Source organism: Mobula hypostoma, chromosome 9 (assembly GCF_963921235.1).
Source record: "Mobula hypostoma chromosome 9, sMobHyp1.1, whole genome shotgun sequence".
Classification (NCBI taxonomy): domain Eukaryota; kingdom Metazoa; phylum Chordata; class Chondrichthyes; order Myliobatiformes; family Myliobatidae; genus Mobula; species Mobula hypostoma.
The window spans coordinates 31,123,432-31,141,212 of record NC_086105.1 but is presented as its reverse complement, the minus strand read 5'-3'; the positions used below and the strand labels follow the sequence as shown (position 1 = coordinate 31,141,212).

General features: G+C 42.1%; 1 protein-coding gene across 4 annotated transcripts in view; it reads left to right on the top strand.

Moving 5' to 3' along the window:
* The window catches only part of LOC134351604 (tubby-related protein 3-like), a 100,945-nt gene that overhangs the window by 75,255 nt on the left and 7,909 nt on the right, over positions 1-17,781 (top strand). For all 4 annotated transcript variants that reach the window (XM_063057979.1, XM_063057978.1, XM_063057977.1 and 1 more), the window contains 2 exons: positions 2,892-2,990; positions 13,571-13,742. In XM_063057979.1, the coding sequence (XP_062914049.1) occupies positions 2,892-2,990; positions 13,571-13,742 (271 nt within the window). The remainder of the gene's footprint in view (positions 1-2,891; positions 2,991-13,570; positions 13,743-17,781) is intronic.

Here is a 17,781-nt window from a genome sequence, read left to right as displayed (position 1 = left end):
AGTTGCCATTATTAGCCAATAAAATAATATGGACTCCCAAAGACGAATGTAATTTTATGTCATAATGCAAAAATGTTGTGATATGGAGCTAGCTGCTACAAGATGTAACCATTTGAAACCTAGGTACAATGTTTAAGTTGAGTGAGCCTGTGCATGGAATAATCAAGCAACAGTCTGACATAGTTGTCCTCACAAATCGTGTCAAACTTTCCTTAATAATTCTTGCATGTATTCTGTCCCACTGACATAGCAGAATCACCAGCAGTACGGTAGAATACACGTGGGAAGGTATAGCCTGGTGGTCTTCAGCATGTTCTCCAAACCTCTTGAAGTCTTATGACATCAAGTCAAAAATGGTCAAGAGAACATCTTCTTATTATCATTTCACGTACTCACTTAGCTGTTGAAAGCAGTAAAAATATGAATTGTACTCTGATTTGTAAACTTGAATGTCCAATACTAAAAGTAGTGGTGGTACTGCTCCTGGTATACTTATCTGAGTTTAGAAGAGCACAGCTGCTCGGTTGTTCTGTGGCAGGAAGTAAATGAAATGACATTCAGATTAACCCATTTATCTTTCACCAGTTTTACCTATGGAAGATGCATCTGTCCATGAAAGAAATGGCCAAATTGATCCCTGTGTAGATCATGTGAAGAGAAAGTCTTGACTTCACTCTAAGGACGTCCTCCATTATGTCGTTTAGCATTACTCAAAAATGGCCCTAAGTGGCAACAAAAATGTAACTTACCACATTCTGTAACATCACAGCATGGCACATCTCTTGCTGTATAGCTATTAGTCAAAGCAGGGAATAAACCATGATTCAATGAGAAGTGCAGAGGATCATGCCAGGAGCAACACCTGAAAATGAGGTGCTAATCTGGTGAGCCTGCAACACAGCTCCAGATCTCATCACAATTTTTGTCCAGATGTGGACAGCTACATTCCTAAATAGCTGAGAGGGACTTGCTGTAACATGGGGTAAACGTTGCACTAAGTATGACCATCAAGGACTCTGATAAAATTGGTCAGTCACCCCAACTCTGTTCAATTGAATAGTGGTTGGTCATGTGCTTACCTTCGTAGGTCAGGGCACTGGCTGCCAAAACCAGGAGGTAACATTACAAAGTCACAAACCCACACTTTGGAGTCTGTGTGCAGTCACAACACAGAAAGGATGCATTTGCACCAATGAGAATGCAGGGAAGATTCACCAAGGTGTTGCCTGGATTGGAGTGCTTTATCCATGAGGAGAGATTGGATAGATTGGGGTTGTTTTCCCTGGAGTGAAAGAGGCTGAGAGATAACCTGAGAGAGGCATGTGAGATTTTGGAAAATATAGACGAGGTGAATAGTCAGAGTCGTTTCCCCTTGGTATGGCCATTGGTTTAAGGTGAAGGGGAAGAGTTTTAAAGGAATCTGAGGACTAGATTTTACACAGACTGGTTGGTATCTGGACTATGCCACCAGAAGAAATGTTGGAAACTGATACAATCACGACATTTAAGAGACATTTAGACATGCACAGAAGATTATTGACCAAATGTGGGCATATCTGCTTAGTGTACATAGGCAGAAAGGTCAGATTGGATTTGATAGGCCAAAGGGCCTGTTTCTGTGCTGTACAACTCTGACTCTATAAATTACTGGAGGAGTTTCTCAAGGGATTATTCAGAAGAGAGGTGTTTATCAATAACTTCACATTGTACTAACCTTATTGCAATTCTTCATTGAAGGATCTCTAACCTGAAACGTTGACTGTTTCTCACTCAACAGATGATGCCTGACCTGACATTTCCTTGAATTTTCTGTTTTTTGTTTTGAATTGAATTGGTTTATTATTGCCATGTGTACCGAGGTACAGTGTAAAGCTTATTTTACACACTGTTTATACAGATCAAATCGTGACACATTGCATTGAGGTAGTCCAAGATCAAACAATAACAGTGTAGAATAAAGTGCAACAGCTACTGCAACTTCTTGGTTATTTTCATTTTCTTTTAACCTACTTTCTTCCTATATGAATTACCCTTAACCCTAGTATCTTCCCCACACATTTGCCACTTTTAATGTTCATTTGGACCTTGGCTTCAACCATTAAGTGGTTTCGTGTCCCAGCATTTCATTTGTTGTCACAGTTAAACCATGGCTCGGACTTATTCAAAAAATTATGACCATTGAGACTTTTTTTCTAATTTAGCCCTAACACCCCTTGACAACTTTGCTGTCTTCCTGACTCTGACATAAACCAAAGCATTTATCATATTCTGCTACGCTCCAACCACCACCCCATTTCTGGTCAGCCTCCACATCCAAGTGCTACAGTCAGAATTCAGGCTGTCCTTAGAGGTTGCAACTACATTGCAGATCCAGTTTATTTTTGTACACCAACTTTCAAATTAACCTCATTCTAATCCTGCACTTCCCCTGAGGTATATCTGAAGTCAGAAAGAGCATGATGAGATTTCGCTGCTCTTCTATGTGAGTGTTTGCAATTCACATGCAGCACGGTGACTTTGGGCTAAAGATATCAAGACGGTCGAACCTGCTTTCATACATCACCAACAGTCACGGTAAACAGTGCAATAAACGCGCAACCTTTTGAGCCTTGATAGAAGCTTTTTTCTTTAATTTAAAATAATTAATTTGTGCAAGATTTTAAATTCTGTTAATTCAAGCTTGCAAGAACCATTATGGATAATTAATAGCACCTTATTCCCACTCTTCACCCTATTCCACTCTGACTTAACTAAGCAATCTAGTAATACAGGTACCAAGTTACTGGTCCTGTGCTTGACAGGTGCAGTGTCTGTGAAATGTGGAGGTTTTGGTATGTCTGTGCAATAACATTGTCATAAATCATTCATGTTAAACTTGTATTTCTTTCCAGGAGACCAATGTCCTTGGATTTAAAGGGCCAAGGAAAATGACTGTTGTCATTCCGGGGATGAATGTGAATCATGAACGGGTCGCCATCAAACCTCGCAATGTAAGCCATCAAGAAATTGTAGCAAATAGGTATTTTAATTTACAAAGATGTAAGTAATCATAACATTTAAATATAAAGAAAATGTGCCAAGTGCATGTTGAGATTCCAGTCAAGATGGCATCAAGCTGTGGTTTCCATTGGGGCCACGGTTCAAACTGAGTTGTTTTCTTAGGATTTTTGGGGGGTTCATGGGGATGGTGTTGGGGACAGAGAGGGGAATTAGGGATTAGATTAAGGTTTAGGGACAAGGATGTAGGGAAGTTTGATGACAGACCGGAGTCTAAGCCTCTCCTCCGTATTCGAAGGCCAGCAATATGCACGTGGTCCAATGTTAAGCAGGCAGATCAGTGAGGACAGGGGGCCCCTAGACATACAAGTCAGTGAGACAAAAGTTTGAGGTCTAGTGTTCGTAATCCCATCATCGAGTCCGGAGCTCAAGGCTTGGAGTTTGGATGCACATCCCGAGTCCTCATTTGTTGGCATCGACGAATCCTGGGTCGATACCGATGTTTGAAGCCGAAGTGTTGATCAGGGGTCCAGATCAAATCCTGAGGTCAATTGGAAGTCCAGAAGTCGAGACCCAAAGGTCGATCATAAGTTCAGAAGCTGAGGCCCGAATGTCCATCAAAAGTCCAGAACTCGAAGCCTGATGGCCAGAACCCCGAGACTACGAATCTCTGCGAGTCCAGCGGGGAAGCTGAAGACCCAAATGGTGATAAATCTGCAAGTCAGCCTAAGGCTGAAAATAGCCTGTCCTGGGGTTAGAAGATTGTGCGTGTTCATGAGCAGTGGCAGCGCCAGAGATTTTTTCTTGCTGGTGCTACGGAGGGGCTGAATGATTCAGTGATGGTGCTGAGGGATGCACTATATGGTAATATGTATTCGCAAGGCCAGACGCGTGGCGTTAAAAAGTCAGTTTCAAGCATTATGTGCCTACTATAAATGCCTCTGTTGATTCACAAGCCACAGCAATTGATTGATCTAATGTTGAAGTGAACTGTTACAGTGTCGACAGCATCGGAGACAACCTGGGCTACACAGAGCTTAAACAAAAAAACCAGAGCATCCAAGCAACAGCGGACAACGTGAATCACGCACCAATCCCGCAATCAGCGTCAAATGCGTGCTTTTCAACTGAAAAGCACAAAACGAACCCACTGCTATTCGCATTACATAGACAGTAATGCCAAAAGATACACCGTTATTAAACTCAAATAAGGCAAACAACAGATGCAAGGCTTTACCAGGAGTTGGACAAATCGTACTCTGACCATGCAATACCTCAATTAATTCGGCTATTGAATTTAAAACAAAAATCAACAGAATCACCGCTTGGAAGTCTAAGCAAAACCAGTAGGCTTAATAGCAGTAAATGTAATATTTTAGGATTTGCAGGAAACATAAGGACTATGGGGTACCCACCACAAAATAATAACAATTATCAGCATTACTCTTGGCCCAAATTTTTAAAAAATCAACTGCCCTTATCATTAATGTTTTCAGAGAAGTACAATCTGTCTGTTGTTGTGATTGGTGGCGAAAGCATCAATGATTTTCTGGATGTCAGGTGCTTTGGTCCTCCGGCTGTTTATGGCCAACAGAGCCAAGTTGCTGTTCCGAGCATCGCCGTTGCTATTCCTTAAGTAGTTTCTGACGCGTCTGAGGCAAGAGAAACTCCGTTCGCATGAGGCAGATGTAACAGGCAGAGTCAGTGATATGCAGATTAGTTTGTATAAATCTATAAATGCATCGCGGTAGGGTCTCATTAGAGCTAGAAATTCCATTGTGTCATTCACTGTCTGTCTTTGCTTTTGTTTTGTTTCCAGCAGACGCCGAAGCTGATGTAGCTCTGCAGTCAGGTTCACTTCAGTCACTCCACAGTATTGGGCCATTGGCCAAAGACAATTCTTGTCTTTGAACTTGTATTTGGGACTCAATGCTGAGACTCCAGTCAGAACACTCCCAGTCTCAACTGAGAACCGTCTTTTCATTTCAGTCTGTCTATAACTGGATAGAAACAGTGGTTGCGAAGGTCATCAGAGGATGTGACAGGTGTGCGTTCAGTTTAGGCCTCAACAACAAAATCATGTAGGCAGCGGGGTGGCTGGTCCTGTCTCCTTTCATGTGGTCTGCTCTGTATACCGGCCTTGACACACAGGTCCCGAGCTCTTGTCTGAATTTCACTCCATGATTCCTCACCCCGTTTTGCTGAGAGTGCGTAGATAACAGACTGAGCCAAATCCACAGCGGATGAAAGCTCCAAACTGGGCGATTGTAGCTGGTCTGACATGAACTTGGTGACTCGGAATAAATCCTCAAACAGAGTGAGAAGTAAAGCAAACTGCTCGTCAATCAGTCCATTTACAGCTCTGGCCTCCGTTTTCCTCCGTACATTTGGTTGACCCATAATATCCTGTAGTATAGCTAGAATGGCAGGGAGTGATTTCCTTATAGCGCACAAAGCTGTATACTGCCATGCCCAGCGTGTATCTGACAATTTCTTCAACTCCACGGGCTGTGCAGCTGATTCCAGTTCTCTCTGTTTCTTCATGAAAAGATCGTGGGCAACAGAATTTGAAAAGAAGTTGTAAAGCAGCTGCACAGTTTCAAAAAAACTCACCCGCTTGTGGTACATTGCTCACAACATCCACTAAAACAAGGGTAAGTCTGTGAGCATGGCAGTGTATATATAATGCCTGCGGGACCTCTTTCCTGAACCTTTCTTGTACCCTGTTATTGCACCCGGACATCACTGCCGCCCTGTCACAACACTGACCTATGCTCGCGTTCTTATCAATAACACACTGGGAGAGTGTCTGTTCAATGCTTTTAAGAAGCGACTCTGCGTCCAACCCTGCTGCTGGAGTGAAGTTCAAGAATTCTTCAAGTACTGTTTCGTTATTCAAATACCGCACCACCACTGAAATTTGCTTCTTTTTATTCAAGACTTTACTTTCATCCACCATGATGGCAAAATATCCAGCCTCCTTGATTTCTGCACTTATTTGACGTCTGACCATATCTGCCATAATACCCATAATTTAGATAGATAGATATACTTTATTAATCCTGAAGGAAATCTGGTTTCGTTTTCGATATCCAAAATGAAATTTTGGATATCGTGATGGGTGTTTTTTGCATTTCCAGGGTTGTCCTCTATTTCTTTAGCTACAGTCTTATCAAACTTCCCAATTACACTGAGCAACTCAACAAAGTTTCCCCTATTGTCAGATCCATCATTCTCACGGTGTCCTCGCTGGGCAATGCCTTGGCACGCAGTATAGCGTAGAGACTCAACTACTGCTCTCATATACTCACGATTTTCTTGGACAATCTTTGCATGTCCTTTATCGAGCATATTTCCCAGTCTTGAACCGTCTTGTTTTCTCAGTCTGAATTCGGCCCATTCCTCCATCGCAAACTTACCAGCTGCACTTACATGGTGGGTTTTGAAAGCTGTTGTAGCTTTCTGCCAGTTGCAGTAACCGGTGACAGTGAAGGTAGACTCAGAATGGAACCCATGTCCTCCACACAGGAAATGCTTGCATGCGAAGCGGAATGTAGCATATTTTGTGACTGAATATTCCAGCCAGGAGTACAGGTCAAACCAGCCACGAATAAAACTCCTTTGCTGATTGCCAAAGTGTTGCGAAGGGTACTTTTTCAATGCTGGCCGAAGGTGTCCTTCCTCAGGCTGCTGGCTAACATCGCTAACAGTATTCCCACTCGCACTGAGAGCGGCTTCATCCATGTTCTCTTCCGAATTCCACTCCATTTCTTGTTCCTCTACTTCGCCCTCATACTTCTTCGATGAACTGCTGTCGTCCTCATCCCCACTTACTTCTTTCTGCATGTCACTTTCAGTTAAGACATGCTCAGGCTGAGACACCACTGATGATTCCTCTGGATGAGGTCGTTTTCTGACTAAAAATCGATCCATTTTTCACGCTGGCCAAAGTAATGCACGTGCCAGGCCCACGCTTGCTTGTAAAAGCACAATGTCTGTGTGTGGCATCTGTTAGTCTAGCGAGACCACGGATCTGCACCTGGATATATACCATCAATCTCTCGCGTGAGTGAGAGTGAGTGACGTCACCACCTTAAGTGATCTTAGATCAGCTTAACTGATCTGAGGACAGCAACGGCAAGACATTGACAACGAACCAATAAGTAGAAGCGTAGAGTGGATCTGACAGAGTTTATAACTTTATTGCTGCGTGGGTGCTATGGTAATTGGGGGGCACTGTTTCACTAGATCAACTGGAGAAACGAGCTGTATTCAAAACTATACAGAGAAAGCAAAGCAGCTGCAGTTAATTTCTTGGTGGTGCTACGCTGGTGCTATTGCAATTTCTGCCGTCCCTGTTCATCAGTGGGTGAGTAGCACGGATGAATGGGTCTTGCTTTGCAGTTGTTGGTTTATCAAGTGGTATGTTCTGTTTTGTTAGTTCTGTGAGCATGCTTTGCTGGCACCGCAATATGTGGCACAATTGTGAGCTTCCCCCAGCGCATCCATGGGTGTGTTGGTTGTTTACGCATTGACACACTTCACTGTATGTTTTGATATATATGTGATAAATAGATCTTATTAAACTAAGATGGCGCTGGAGTACATCGGCAACTCTCTGTGGGTTGTACGAAATTGTACCAGTTTTCCTCTTAAATATACTCCTTTTGAACTACTTTCACTGCAACCTTCAGCATGTAGATTTCCTTTTAACAATGAACGACAAAATTACATCAGTGATCTTCAGATCTCACATTGGACAGTTAAATCGGAGTAGTTAAGTGTGGTGCCTTTAAGGGATCAACGCCACGGCCGCAAACATAGCATTAGAGGTAGAATTCAGACCAGGCTGAAATGCAGGGGGATGAGGCCTCTTCTAACGAGCATCTTGTCGGCGAATGTTCAGTCAATTGAAAATAAGATTGATGATATCAAAGCAAGGCTGCTGTATCAGAGGTAGATGAGGCAGATGTCAATTCTTTGTTGCATTGAGACTTGGTTAACTACGAACATGGCGGATGCCGCTATCCGACCAGAAGGTTTTACGATTTTCAGAGTGGATCGAACCTGGAACTCTGGTAAGGAAAAAGGTGGCAGAGTATGCTTTTACGTCAATTCTCGTAGGTTCACGGATGTTGGGGTTATGTCAATATTTTGTTCCCCTATCTTAGAACAACTAATGATTATTTGTAGATCATTCTACTTGTTTCAGTAATTCTCATCCATGATCCATGTACATACCACCAGCAGATGATTATAAGCAAGCATTTGCAAAACTGCACGATGCTGTTCTATAAACAAGAAATAGCCTCAATACCCTCTTGTGCAATTGGATCCTGGATTTCCTCACTTGTAGACTTCAGTCAGTTTGGATTGGCAATAACATCTCCCCACAATCTCCACCTGCAGAGGATCACTGCAGGGATGTGTACTTAGCCACCTGCTCACTTTACACCTCTGACTCGGGCTAAGTACAACTCTAACACTATATACAAGTTTGGAAATGGCATCACTGTATCAAAGAGGGTGATGAATCAGCATACAGGAGGGAGATTGAAAACTTGGCTGAGTGGTGTAATAACATCAATCTCTCACTCACTGTCAGTAAGACCAAGGATCTGATTGTAGACTTCAGGAGAGGGAAACCAGAGGTCCATGAGCCAATAATCATTGGAGGATCAGAGATGGAGAGGGTCAGTAACTCTAAGTTCCTGGCTGTCACCATTTCAAAGGACCTGTCCTGGACCCATCATATAAATATAATTATGAACAAAGCCTCTACTTCCTCGGGAATCTGTGGAGGTTAGGCATGTCATCAAAAACCCTGGCAAACCTCTATAGATGTGTGGTGACTGGCTGCATTACGGCCTGGTATGGGAACACCAATGCTTTATGAGCGGAAAATCCTACAAAAGGTAGTGGATTTGGCCCATTACATCACGGATAAAACCCTCCCAACCATTGAGCACATCTACATGAAACGTTACTGTAGAAAAGCAGCATCCGTTATCAAAGATCCTCACCACCCAGGCCATGCTCTTTTCTCACTGCTGCCATCAGGTAGAAGGTATAGGTGCATCAGGGCTTGCACCATCAAGTTTAAAAACAGTTACTACTGCTCAACCGTCAGGCTCTTGAACAAAAGGAGATAGCTGCACTCATTTAAGGACTCTTTTATCTTGTTATTTCATGCTGATTATTTATTACTATTTATTTATATCTGCATTTGCGCAGTTATTTTATATTTGCTCATATTTACAGTCATAGATACTGTTCTATAGATTTGCTAAGTATGCCCACAGAATAATTATCTCAGGGTTGTATGTGGTGACGTGTATGTACTCTGGTAATAAATTTTACTTTGAACTTTGAATCTGAATCTGCAAGGGTTTTAAATTAGTTTGACAGCCATAGTGATAATTAAATGTGAATTAAATAAGATATTGTGAGGATCACAGATGGTACAGTGGAGGAAGGATAACAAAATATTTAAAACATTGAGGTTATGTACATATTGCATATTATAAGACCATAAGACATAGGAGCAGAATTAGGCCATCTGGCCCATCAAGTCTGCTCCGCCACTCAATCATAGTTGATCCTTTTTTCCTTCCCCTCCACAACCCCAGTTCCCAGCCTTCTCCCTGTAACCTTTGATGCCATATCCAATCAAGAACCTATCAATCTCTGCCTTAAGTGCATCCAACAACCTGGCCTCCACAGCTGCATGTGGCAAAAAATTCCATCAATTCACCACCCTTTGGCTAAAGAAATTTCTCCGCATCTCTGTTTTGAAAGGGCACCCCTCTATCCTGAGGCTGTGCACTCTTGTCTTAGACTCTCCCACCATGGGAAACATCCTTTCCACATCTACTCTGTCTAGGCCTTTCAACATTCGAAAGGTTTCAATGAGATTCCCCCCTCATCCTTCTGAATTCCAGCGAGTATAGACCCAGAGTCATCAAACGTTCCTCGTACGGTAACCCTTTCATTCCTGGAATCATCCTTGTGAACCTCCTCTGGACCTTCTCCAATGCCATCACATCCTTTCTAAAATGAGGGGCCCAAAACTGTTCACAATGCTCAAGGTGAGGCCTCGTCAGTGTCCAATAAAGCCTCAGCATTACATTCTTGCTCTTGTATTCAAGATCTCTTGGAATGAATGCTAACATGGCATTTGCCTTCCTCACTACTGACTCTACCTGCAAGTTAACCTTCAGGGTGTTCTGCACAAGGACTCCCATGTCCCTCTGAATCTCAGATTCCTGGATTTTCTCCCCGTTTAGAAAATAGTCCGCACATTTATTTCTACTACCAAAGTGCATGACTATGCACTTTCTAACATTGTATTTCATTTGCCACTTTCTTGCCCATTCTTCTAATCTGTTTGAGTTCTTCTGCAACCTACCTGTTCCCTGAACACTACCTGCCCCTCCACCAATCTTCGTATCATCTGCAAACTTGGCAACAAAGCAATCTACAGGTTTCCCCCGCCATCCGAAGGTAGAGCGTTCCTATGAAACGGTTTGTAAGCCAGAATGTCATAAAGTGAAGAAGCAATTACCATTTATTTCTATGGGGAAAAATTTGTGAGTGTTCGCAGACCCAGAAAATAACCTACCAAATCATGCCAAATAACACATAAAACCTAAAATAACAGTAACATATAGTAAAAGCAGGAATGATATGATAAATACACAGCCTGTATAAAGTAGAAATACTTTTCTACAATCATTGCCGCACTGTTCTTGGTAGCAAAAATCTCGCGGAAGCGCTGTCAGCAGAAACACTCTCTCCAGTAACCTTTAAGCAATGAAGCTGCCAAATCATACCAAATAACACATAAAAATACACAGCCTATATAAAGTAGAAATAATGTATGTGCAGTGTAGTATCACTTAGTGGAATTAGGAAGTCAGGGCAGAGCACACTGATGATGGTGTGTTAGGCTGAGTCGTTGGAGGGTGGGCTGGTGCAGTGGACCCCAACCTCCAGGCAGCGAACCGATACCGATCCGCGAAGAATGCAGGGATGCAGTGGTAGCTGGAATGCACCCAGCCATCTTTAAGAAAAAAGCCGAAATATACAAGCTAATTAATTAGGTGCCGCTCGGCACGTAAATGTTGGCCCAGATCAGAGGCAACGCAATCGGCAATCGCAGACTTTGTCGCAGATGAGGGAGTTCATCAGCATGCTCTTTCCGGTGCTTGGTGGACCGTAAAGAGCAATCCAGTTTCTTTTGCCATTCTCTTTGCAGAGAACCTTGTATAGGACTGTGGCTATGTAGTGGCGGCACATGTTAGTGCGGTCGAAGAAGGAATCTAAGTCAGTGCATGGTTCTGTGGCATTGCGCTGCAGAATAGGTTTGAGACCCTTCTTAACCGAAGCAGCTTGCACCATGTCCAGGACAGTTCTGACTTTGGTGAGTCCCTGATTCATGCAGCTGATGCTGAGGTACTTGTCAGGTGCATGGATCATGAGGTTCTCTCTGGTTAGTATGTCATTATCAGCACAAAATTCAACCAGTTGTTTTGGTTTCTCCGCACTCTTAGAAAGTTAGTCTCCTACCTCAGCGCTTGTGAAGTCATCGACGGGGTCTTCAGGGATCAGAGTGGGAGGCACCTCTTGGTTCCAGAAGCCGTCAATCACTTGGGCTTCTAGCTCAGGCCAGCGGTTGCAGCGGACAGCATAGCAGGTTTTGTGGTCGTTCGGTGATGCCTGAAATAGTTGTTGACAAACTGAAGACCGTAGCAGACTCTTGAGAAGAGTCTGCCGTTGTCATGCATGTATTTCAGGACATCGAGTGATTTGCCGAGCAGAGCGTTGTCGGCGTCGGACTCGGTGAATTGCTTGAACATGTTGCTGAATCGCTTGGTCAGGATGCCATCGCAGATCTCAACAACAAGGTGGCAGTGGATACCCCGCTTCCCATTTCAGTTTGGAGGCACCAGCCTCCTGAAAAGATGGAGCACGTGACTTGAGAGTATAGCCACTGCTGGATCTTGCCATGGGTGAACTGCAGGGCCTGGATGGTGCGGGAGTCCTCCTCCTTGTCGTAGGGGATGACATTGGTTAGGTGTTCAGTCCCCTTGGTCCAGGCAGCGTCCTTCTGAATTTGACTCATGTTTAGAGTCATGAAGTCGACGTTGCCTATCTGGACCACAAAGGCTCTGCCCTCCTTCCTCTCTGCGTTCATTGTTGCCATCGCTTACTTGTTCGGTGCTGTTGAAGTCTGTCTCGTCGATGTAGAGTCTGAGTGCCCAGATGAGTCCTCTGACGAGCAGTCTGAAGCAGCAGTGGCTCATGTGAGTGCTGAGTGGGAGCGAAGTTGCTGCTTACCTGATGGAATTTTGGCGAGATCCAACTGTGAAGTTTGAATTTGGCGGAGAAAGATCATGTGATTTTTTTTCAGTCTGAGGAATGGAAAGGTACAAAGTTAATGATTAACTTAATGTCAGTAGTGTGATGTGGCAGTGTGTTTATTTTGGTTAATGATTAATAGATTTTCAAGGTCATGTTTACTTCAGTCGGTGTTTTTCCACTGAATGTTATTTTTTAGCATTTTTTAAATTTTAATGTGTTTTAAGTTTTTTTTAGGTGTACATTTTTAATGCATTATTTTAATCACAATCAATATCATTGTCAGCATGAGCAATTATTTTTGTGATCCACATAGGACCATGTTCATTTCTGGCAGCGTAGAAATCCTGTAATCTTAGGAGTGTAATTTTCTAAATGATTTAGCATTATCTAAATCATTTATATACAGCATAAAAAGAAGTGGTCCCAACACTGACCCCTGTGGAACACCACTAGTCACTGGCAGCCAACCAGAAAAGGATCCTTTTATTCCCACTCGCTGCCTCCTACCAATCAGCCAATGGTCTAACCATGTTAGTAACTTTCCTGTGATACCATGGGCTCTTAACTTGGTAAGCAGCCTCATGTGTGGCACCTTGTCAAAGGCCTTCTGAAAGTCCAGATATACAACATCCACTGCATCCCTTTAACTACCCGACTTGTAATCTCCTCAAAGAATTCCAACAGGTTTGTCAGGCAGTATTTTCCCTGAACGAAGCCATGCTGACTTTGTACTATCTTGTCCTGTATCACCAATACTCCATCACCTCATCCTTAACAATTGATTCTAACATCTACCCAACCACTGGTCTATAATTTCCTTTCTGCTGCCTTCCTCCGTTCTTAAAGAGTGGAGTAACATTTGCAATTTTCCAGTCCTCTGGCACCTTGTCAGAGTCCAGTGATTTAGTGATATACCTTAGTGTCTACTTAACATATCGGCGAATTATTGTGTAGTTCGTTTGCCTAAATATTAAATTTAGGTGTTTCCATTTCTCATAAACAGAACTGTCTTTTTTTTAATGAAAAAGACCCATCAGTACTCTGGCGATAATGAGAAACATATTACATATGAAAATTAAGTCCAAAGTATGGCTTGTATTTTATTATTGGAAAATTCTCCAGGTCTCCTTTGTCATATCTAAAATCTATTCTTGAAAGTTAGTTTTAAAATGTTAACAATGATTACTTACGTTTTCAAAATCTTCCCCAGGAACATGAAAGTTTGCTGTTGATGTGGCAGAATAGAAATATGGAAAATCTAATTGAGCTGCATAACAAAGTGCCTGTTTGGAATGATGATACTCAGTCTTATGTGCTGAATTTCCATGGAAGAGTTACACAGGCATCAGTGAAGAACTTTCAAATTGTTCATGAGAACGATCGTAAGTATCCAATCTCAAACTCATATGCAACTGTCACTAGTGATGATAAATTCCTTTGTTGATAATTTGAATGTAGAATATCCCTTCATAGAATTATACAGCACAGAATGGGGCCTTGAAAGTTCTGGTCCATTTTGACTATGATACTAATCATTTGCCTGCATAAGGCCTCTATCCCACTACTCCTTTTCTATCCAAGGACCTGTCCAAATGGCTTTTAAACATTAATGGCATCTTTCTTCACCAACTTCTCTGGCAGTGCATTTGAAATATTCACCACATGTTGTGTGGGGAAAAGCCTACCCACAGATCTCTTTGAAATTGTTTCCCTTCTCACCTTAAACATGTGTCCTCTAGTTCTAGACTCCCTTGCCCTGGGAGAGAAATTCTGAACATCTGTCCCATGTATGCCTTTCATATACAGTAAGGTCACTTCCTCAGCTTTTTACATTCCAGTGAAAATAAACTCAGCCTAGCCAATCTCTCTTTTCCTTTCATGGCAATATCCTGGTGAATCTCTATGGCTAGCACTTCCTTCAAGTGATGCAGTGATGAGAACAGTATATGATACTCGAAGTATGATCCAATCACTGTTTTGTACATCTGTAACATGACATCTCAGCTTTTGAAGGCAAACATAGCAAATGTCTTTGTCGCTATCCTATCCATGTGTGTCCACCTTCAGGGTGTTTTGAACCTACACCACAAGTTCTGTCTGTACCTCAACATCCCTAATATTACCTTCCAAAGTGCATTATCTCACACTTGTCTGGATTAAATACCATGTGCCCCTGTTCCACCCAACTTTCCAGTTTATCTATGTCAAACTGTTTCTTTAAAAAAACCTCCTTCATTAACTCTACCTCCATCAATTTTTGTATCATCTGCAAAATCACTAATTATAATGCCTACTTTCTCACCCGTCATTTTTATAATATACTAACAATAAAATTCATAGCATAAATCATTGGCATACACCACTTCCCAGATTTCCACACAGAACGTCACCTATCCACCATAAACTCAGTCTCTTATAACCCAAGCAATTTTGGATCCAGTTCTCCAACTAAGCCCTTGTGCCTTAGCCTTTTGGATGAGCTTACCATGTAAGACCCTGTCAAAAGCCTAACTAAATTCTATGTAAGTAACCTCTACTTACCTGCCGCCATCAGTCTCCTTGCTTACCTAGTCAAAATCCTGCCCTTCAGAATTTTCTCCAATAATTGACAACACACACAAAATGCTAAAGGAGCTCAGTTGGTCATGCAGCTTCTATGGAGAGAAATAGCAGAATCTCTAGTTTTTAGGATTAACTACCACAGATGTAAGACTGACCTGCTTGCAGCTTCCTGACTTATCCCTCCTACCTTTTTTGAATAAACAAGCATTGGTAGATATCCTTTACTGCAGTTGTACCTCATCTTTGGCCAATGAAAGTACAAAAATCTCTTTGTTGGAGTCCCATCAATCCCCTCCCTTGCTTCATTTCCCTTTTGACCTTGCAGTCTCTATTTTCGTTAGGAAAATTTTGTCATTGCAACCCATCATTAATTGAGATGAGAATGACCTGGACAGGTATGGTATTAATCTTAAAGTAAATCTACATTGTAATGATAAGATATAATTTAGTAGAATCTCTTGGCATAATTTCTTCATATACAGTAGTGTGCAAAAGTCTTAGGCACATGTATAGGGTCTAGGGTGCCCAAGTCTTTTGCACAGTACTGTAATAATTTTAAGTATTGCACTGTACTGCTGCTTCAAACAATATTTTCATGATATTTTTGAGTAATAATAAACCTGATTCTGATATATGGGTCTCTATTGTGGACTGAGAGTGGTAAGAGGGCAGGGAGAGGGGAATGGTGGTTGGGAAAAGTGGGGGAGGGGGGGAGCGGGAAGCACCAGAGAGACATTCTGTAATGATCAATATACCAACTGTTTGGAATCAAATTACCTTGCTTGGTGTCTCAGGGCTGGGTGTGTCTGTACCCGCACCACATCCCACCCCTGCAACTCCTTCTCTGCTGCCTGTCCCACACCCCATCTGCAGAGCTCCGCTCTTCACTTTTCCCGCCATCCTTTGCTCCCTCCAGATTTACAAACTCACCTTCCCCTCTACTCCACAGTGACAAATACAGTACTATGCAGAAGTCATAGGCACCCTATTATATAGACTTTTGCATAGTACTGTATTTCCCTGAGGACAAATTTTAACAAATTTAAAAGGCACAATGAGATAGATTAATATTGGGGGGGGGAGCAAAAAATATATATTTTGTGAGAGGGAGTTAATACCAGAAAAAGGAATAGATTGTTTTTTGGATGGAGCAAGACAAGGAGAGTACAAGGTCAGGATAAGTTAGCCTTGTATGAATGTAAACAGAAAAGCATATTAAATAAGGCTAAAGGACTACAGGTGCAGGTAATCCCATGGAATTGCAACGTTGTGGGAAAACAAGTGACCTGGATTCGAGGATAGGAATTAGAAAATTTTTAAAAAGCATTGCGGGAGCAGTTCATTTGCCTCCTGAAGGCTTATATTTTGTCTTAATGTCATCCCTCCCCCCCACCCCCACATATCTACTTATTCATGGAATACATACTAACATTAATTTCCTTTTGAAATGTAATCAATGACTAAACTTTCAAAGTATTCAGGTATCTATCACCTTCAGAGCAATAAATTTCTCCCCTTTTCAGTCTTAAATAGTTTACCCCTTTTTTTGACACTGCTGCCCCCAGTTCTATGCTCCTCAGCCAGGAGAAACATCCTCTGTTTTTATCTTAAAATTTTGTATATTCCTTCCTTAGGAAAGGAGACCAAAAATTATACAATCTTACAAGCAAGATCCCACCAATATCTTGTACATTGAGCAGTGTAGCACAGGAACTAGCCCTTTGGTCCCTGATGTTTTTACTAACCATGATGCTAAGTTAAACTGCTCACCTGCTTCCACCTGATATTTATCCCTGCATTCTCTGCCTATTCATGTGCCTTTTAAACATTGCTATTGTATCTGCTTCCATCATTCCCTTTGGCAGTATATTCAAGGCATTTAAAACTCTGTTTAAAAAAAAACGTCATGTAAATCTCCTTTAAACGTTTCCCCTCTTACCTTGAAGCTATGCCCTGTGGTATTTGATATATCTACCCTAGGGAAAAAGCCCTATCTATGCCTCTCATAATTTCAGATACATCTATTAAGTCAACCCTCAGGCTCTGAAGCTTCAGAATAAACCATCCAAGATAGTCCAGTCAGAATCAGAATCAGGTTTGTTATCACCGGCATGTGACGTGAAATTTGTTAACTTAGCAGCAGCAGTTCAATGCAATACATAATCTAGCAGAGAGAGAAAAAAAAAACATAATAATAAATAAACAAGTAAATCCATTACGTATATTGAATAGATTTAAAAGAATGTGCAAAACAGAAATACTGTATATTAAAAAAGTGAGGTAGTGTCCAAAGCTTCAATGTTCATTTAGGAATTGGATGTCAGAGGGGAAGAAGCTGTTCCTGAATCGCTGAATGTGTGCCTTCAGGCTTCTGTACCTCCTACCTGATGGTAACAGTGAGAAATGGGCATGCCCTGGGTGCTGGAGGTCCTTAATAGTGGACGCTGCCTTTCTGAGACACCGCTTCCTAAAGATGTCCTGGGTACTTTGTAGGCTAGTGCCCAAGATGGAGCTGACTAGATTTACAATCTTCTGCAGCTTCTTTTCGGTCCTGTGCAGTAGCCCCTCCATACCAGACAGTGATGCAGCCTGTCAGAATGTTCTCCATGGTTCAACTTTAGAAGTTTTTGAGTGTATTTGTTGACATGCCGTGTTTATTCAAACTCCTAATGAAGTATAGTCGCTGTCTTGCCTTCTTTATAACTACATTGATATGTTGGGACCAGGTTAGATCCTCAGAGATCTTGACACCCAGGAACTAGAAGCTGCTCACTCTCTCCACTTCTGATCCCTCCATGAGGATTGGTATGTGCTTCTTTGTTTTACCCTTCCTGAAGTCCACAATCAGCTCTTTCGTCT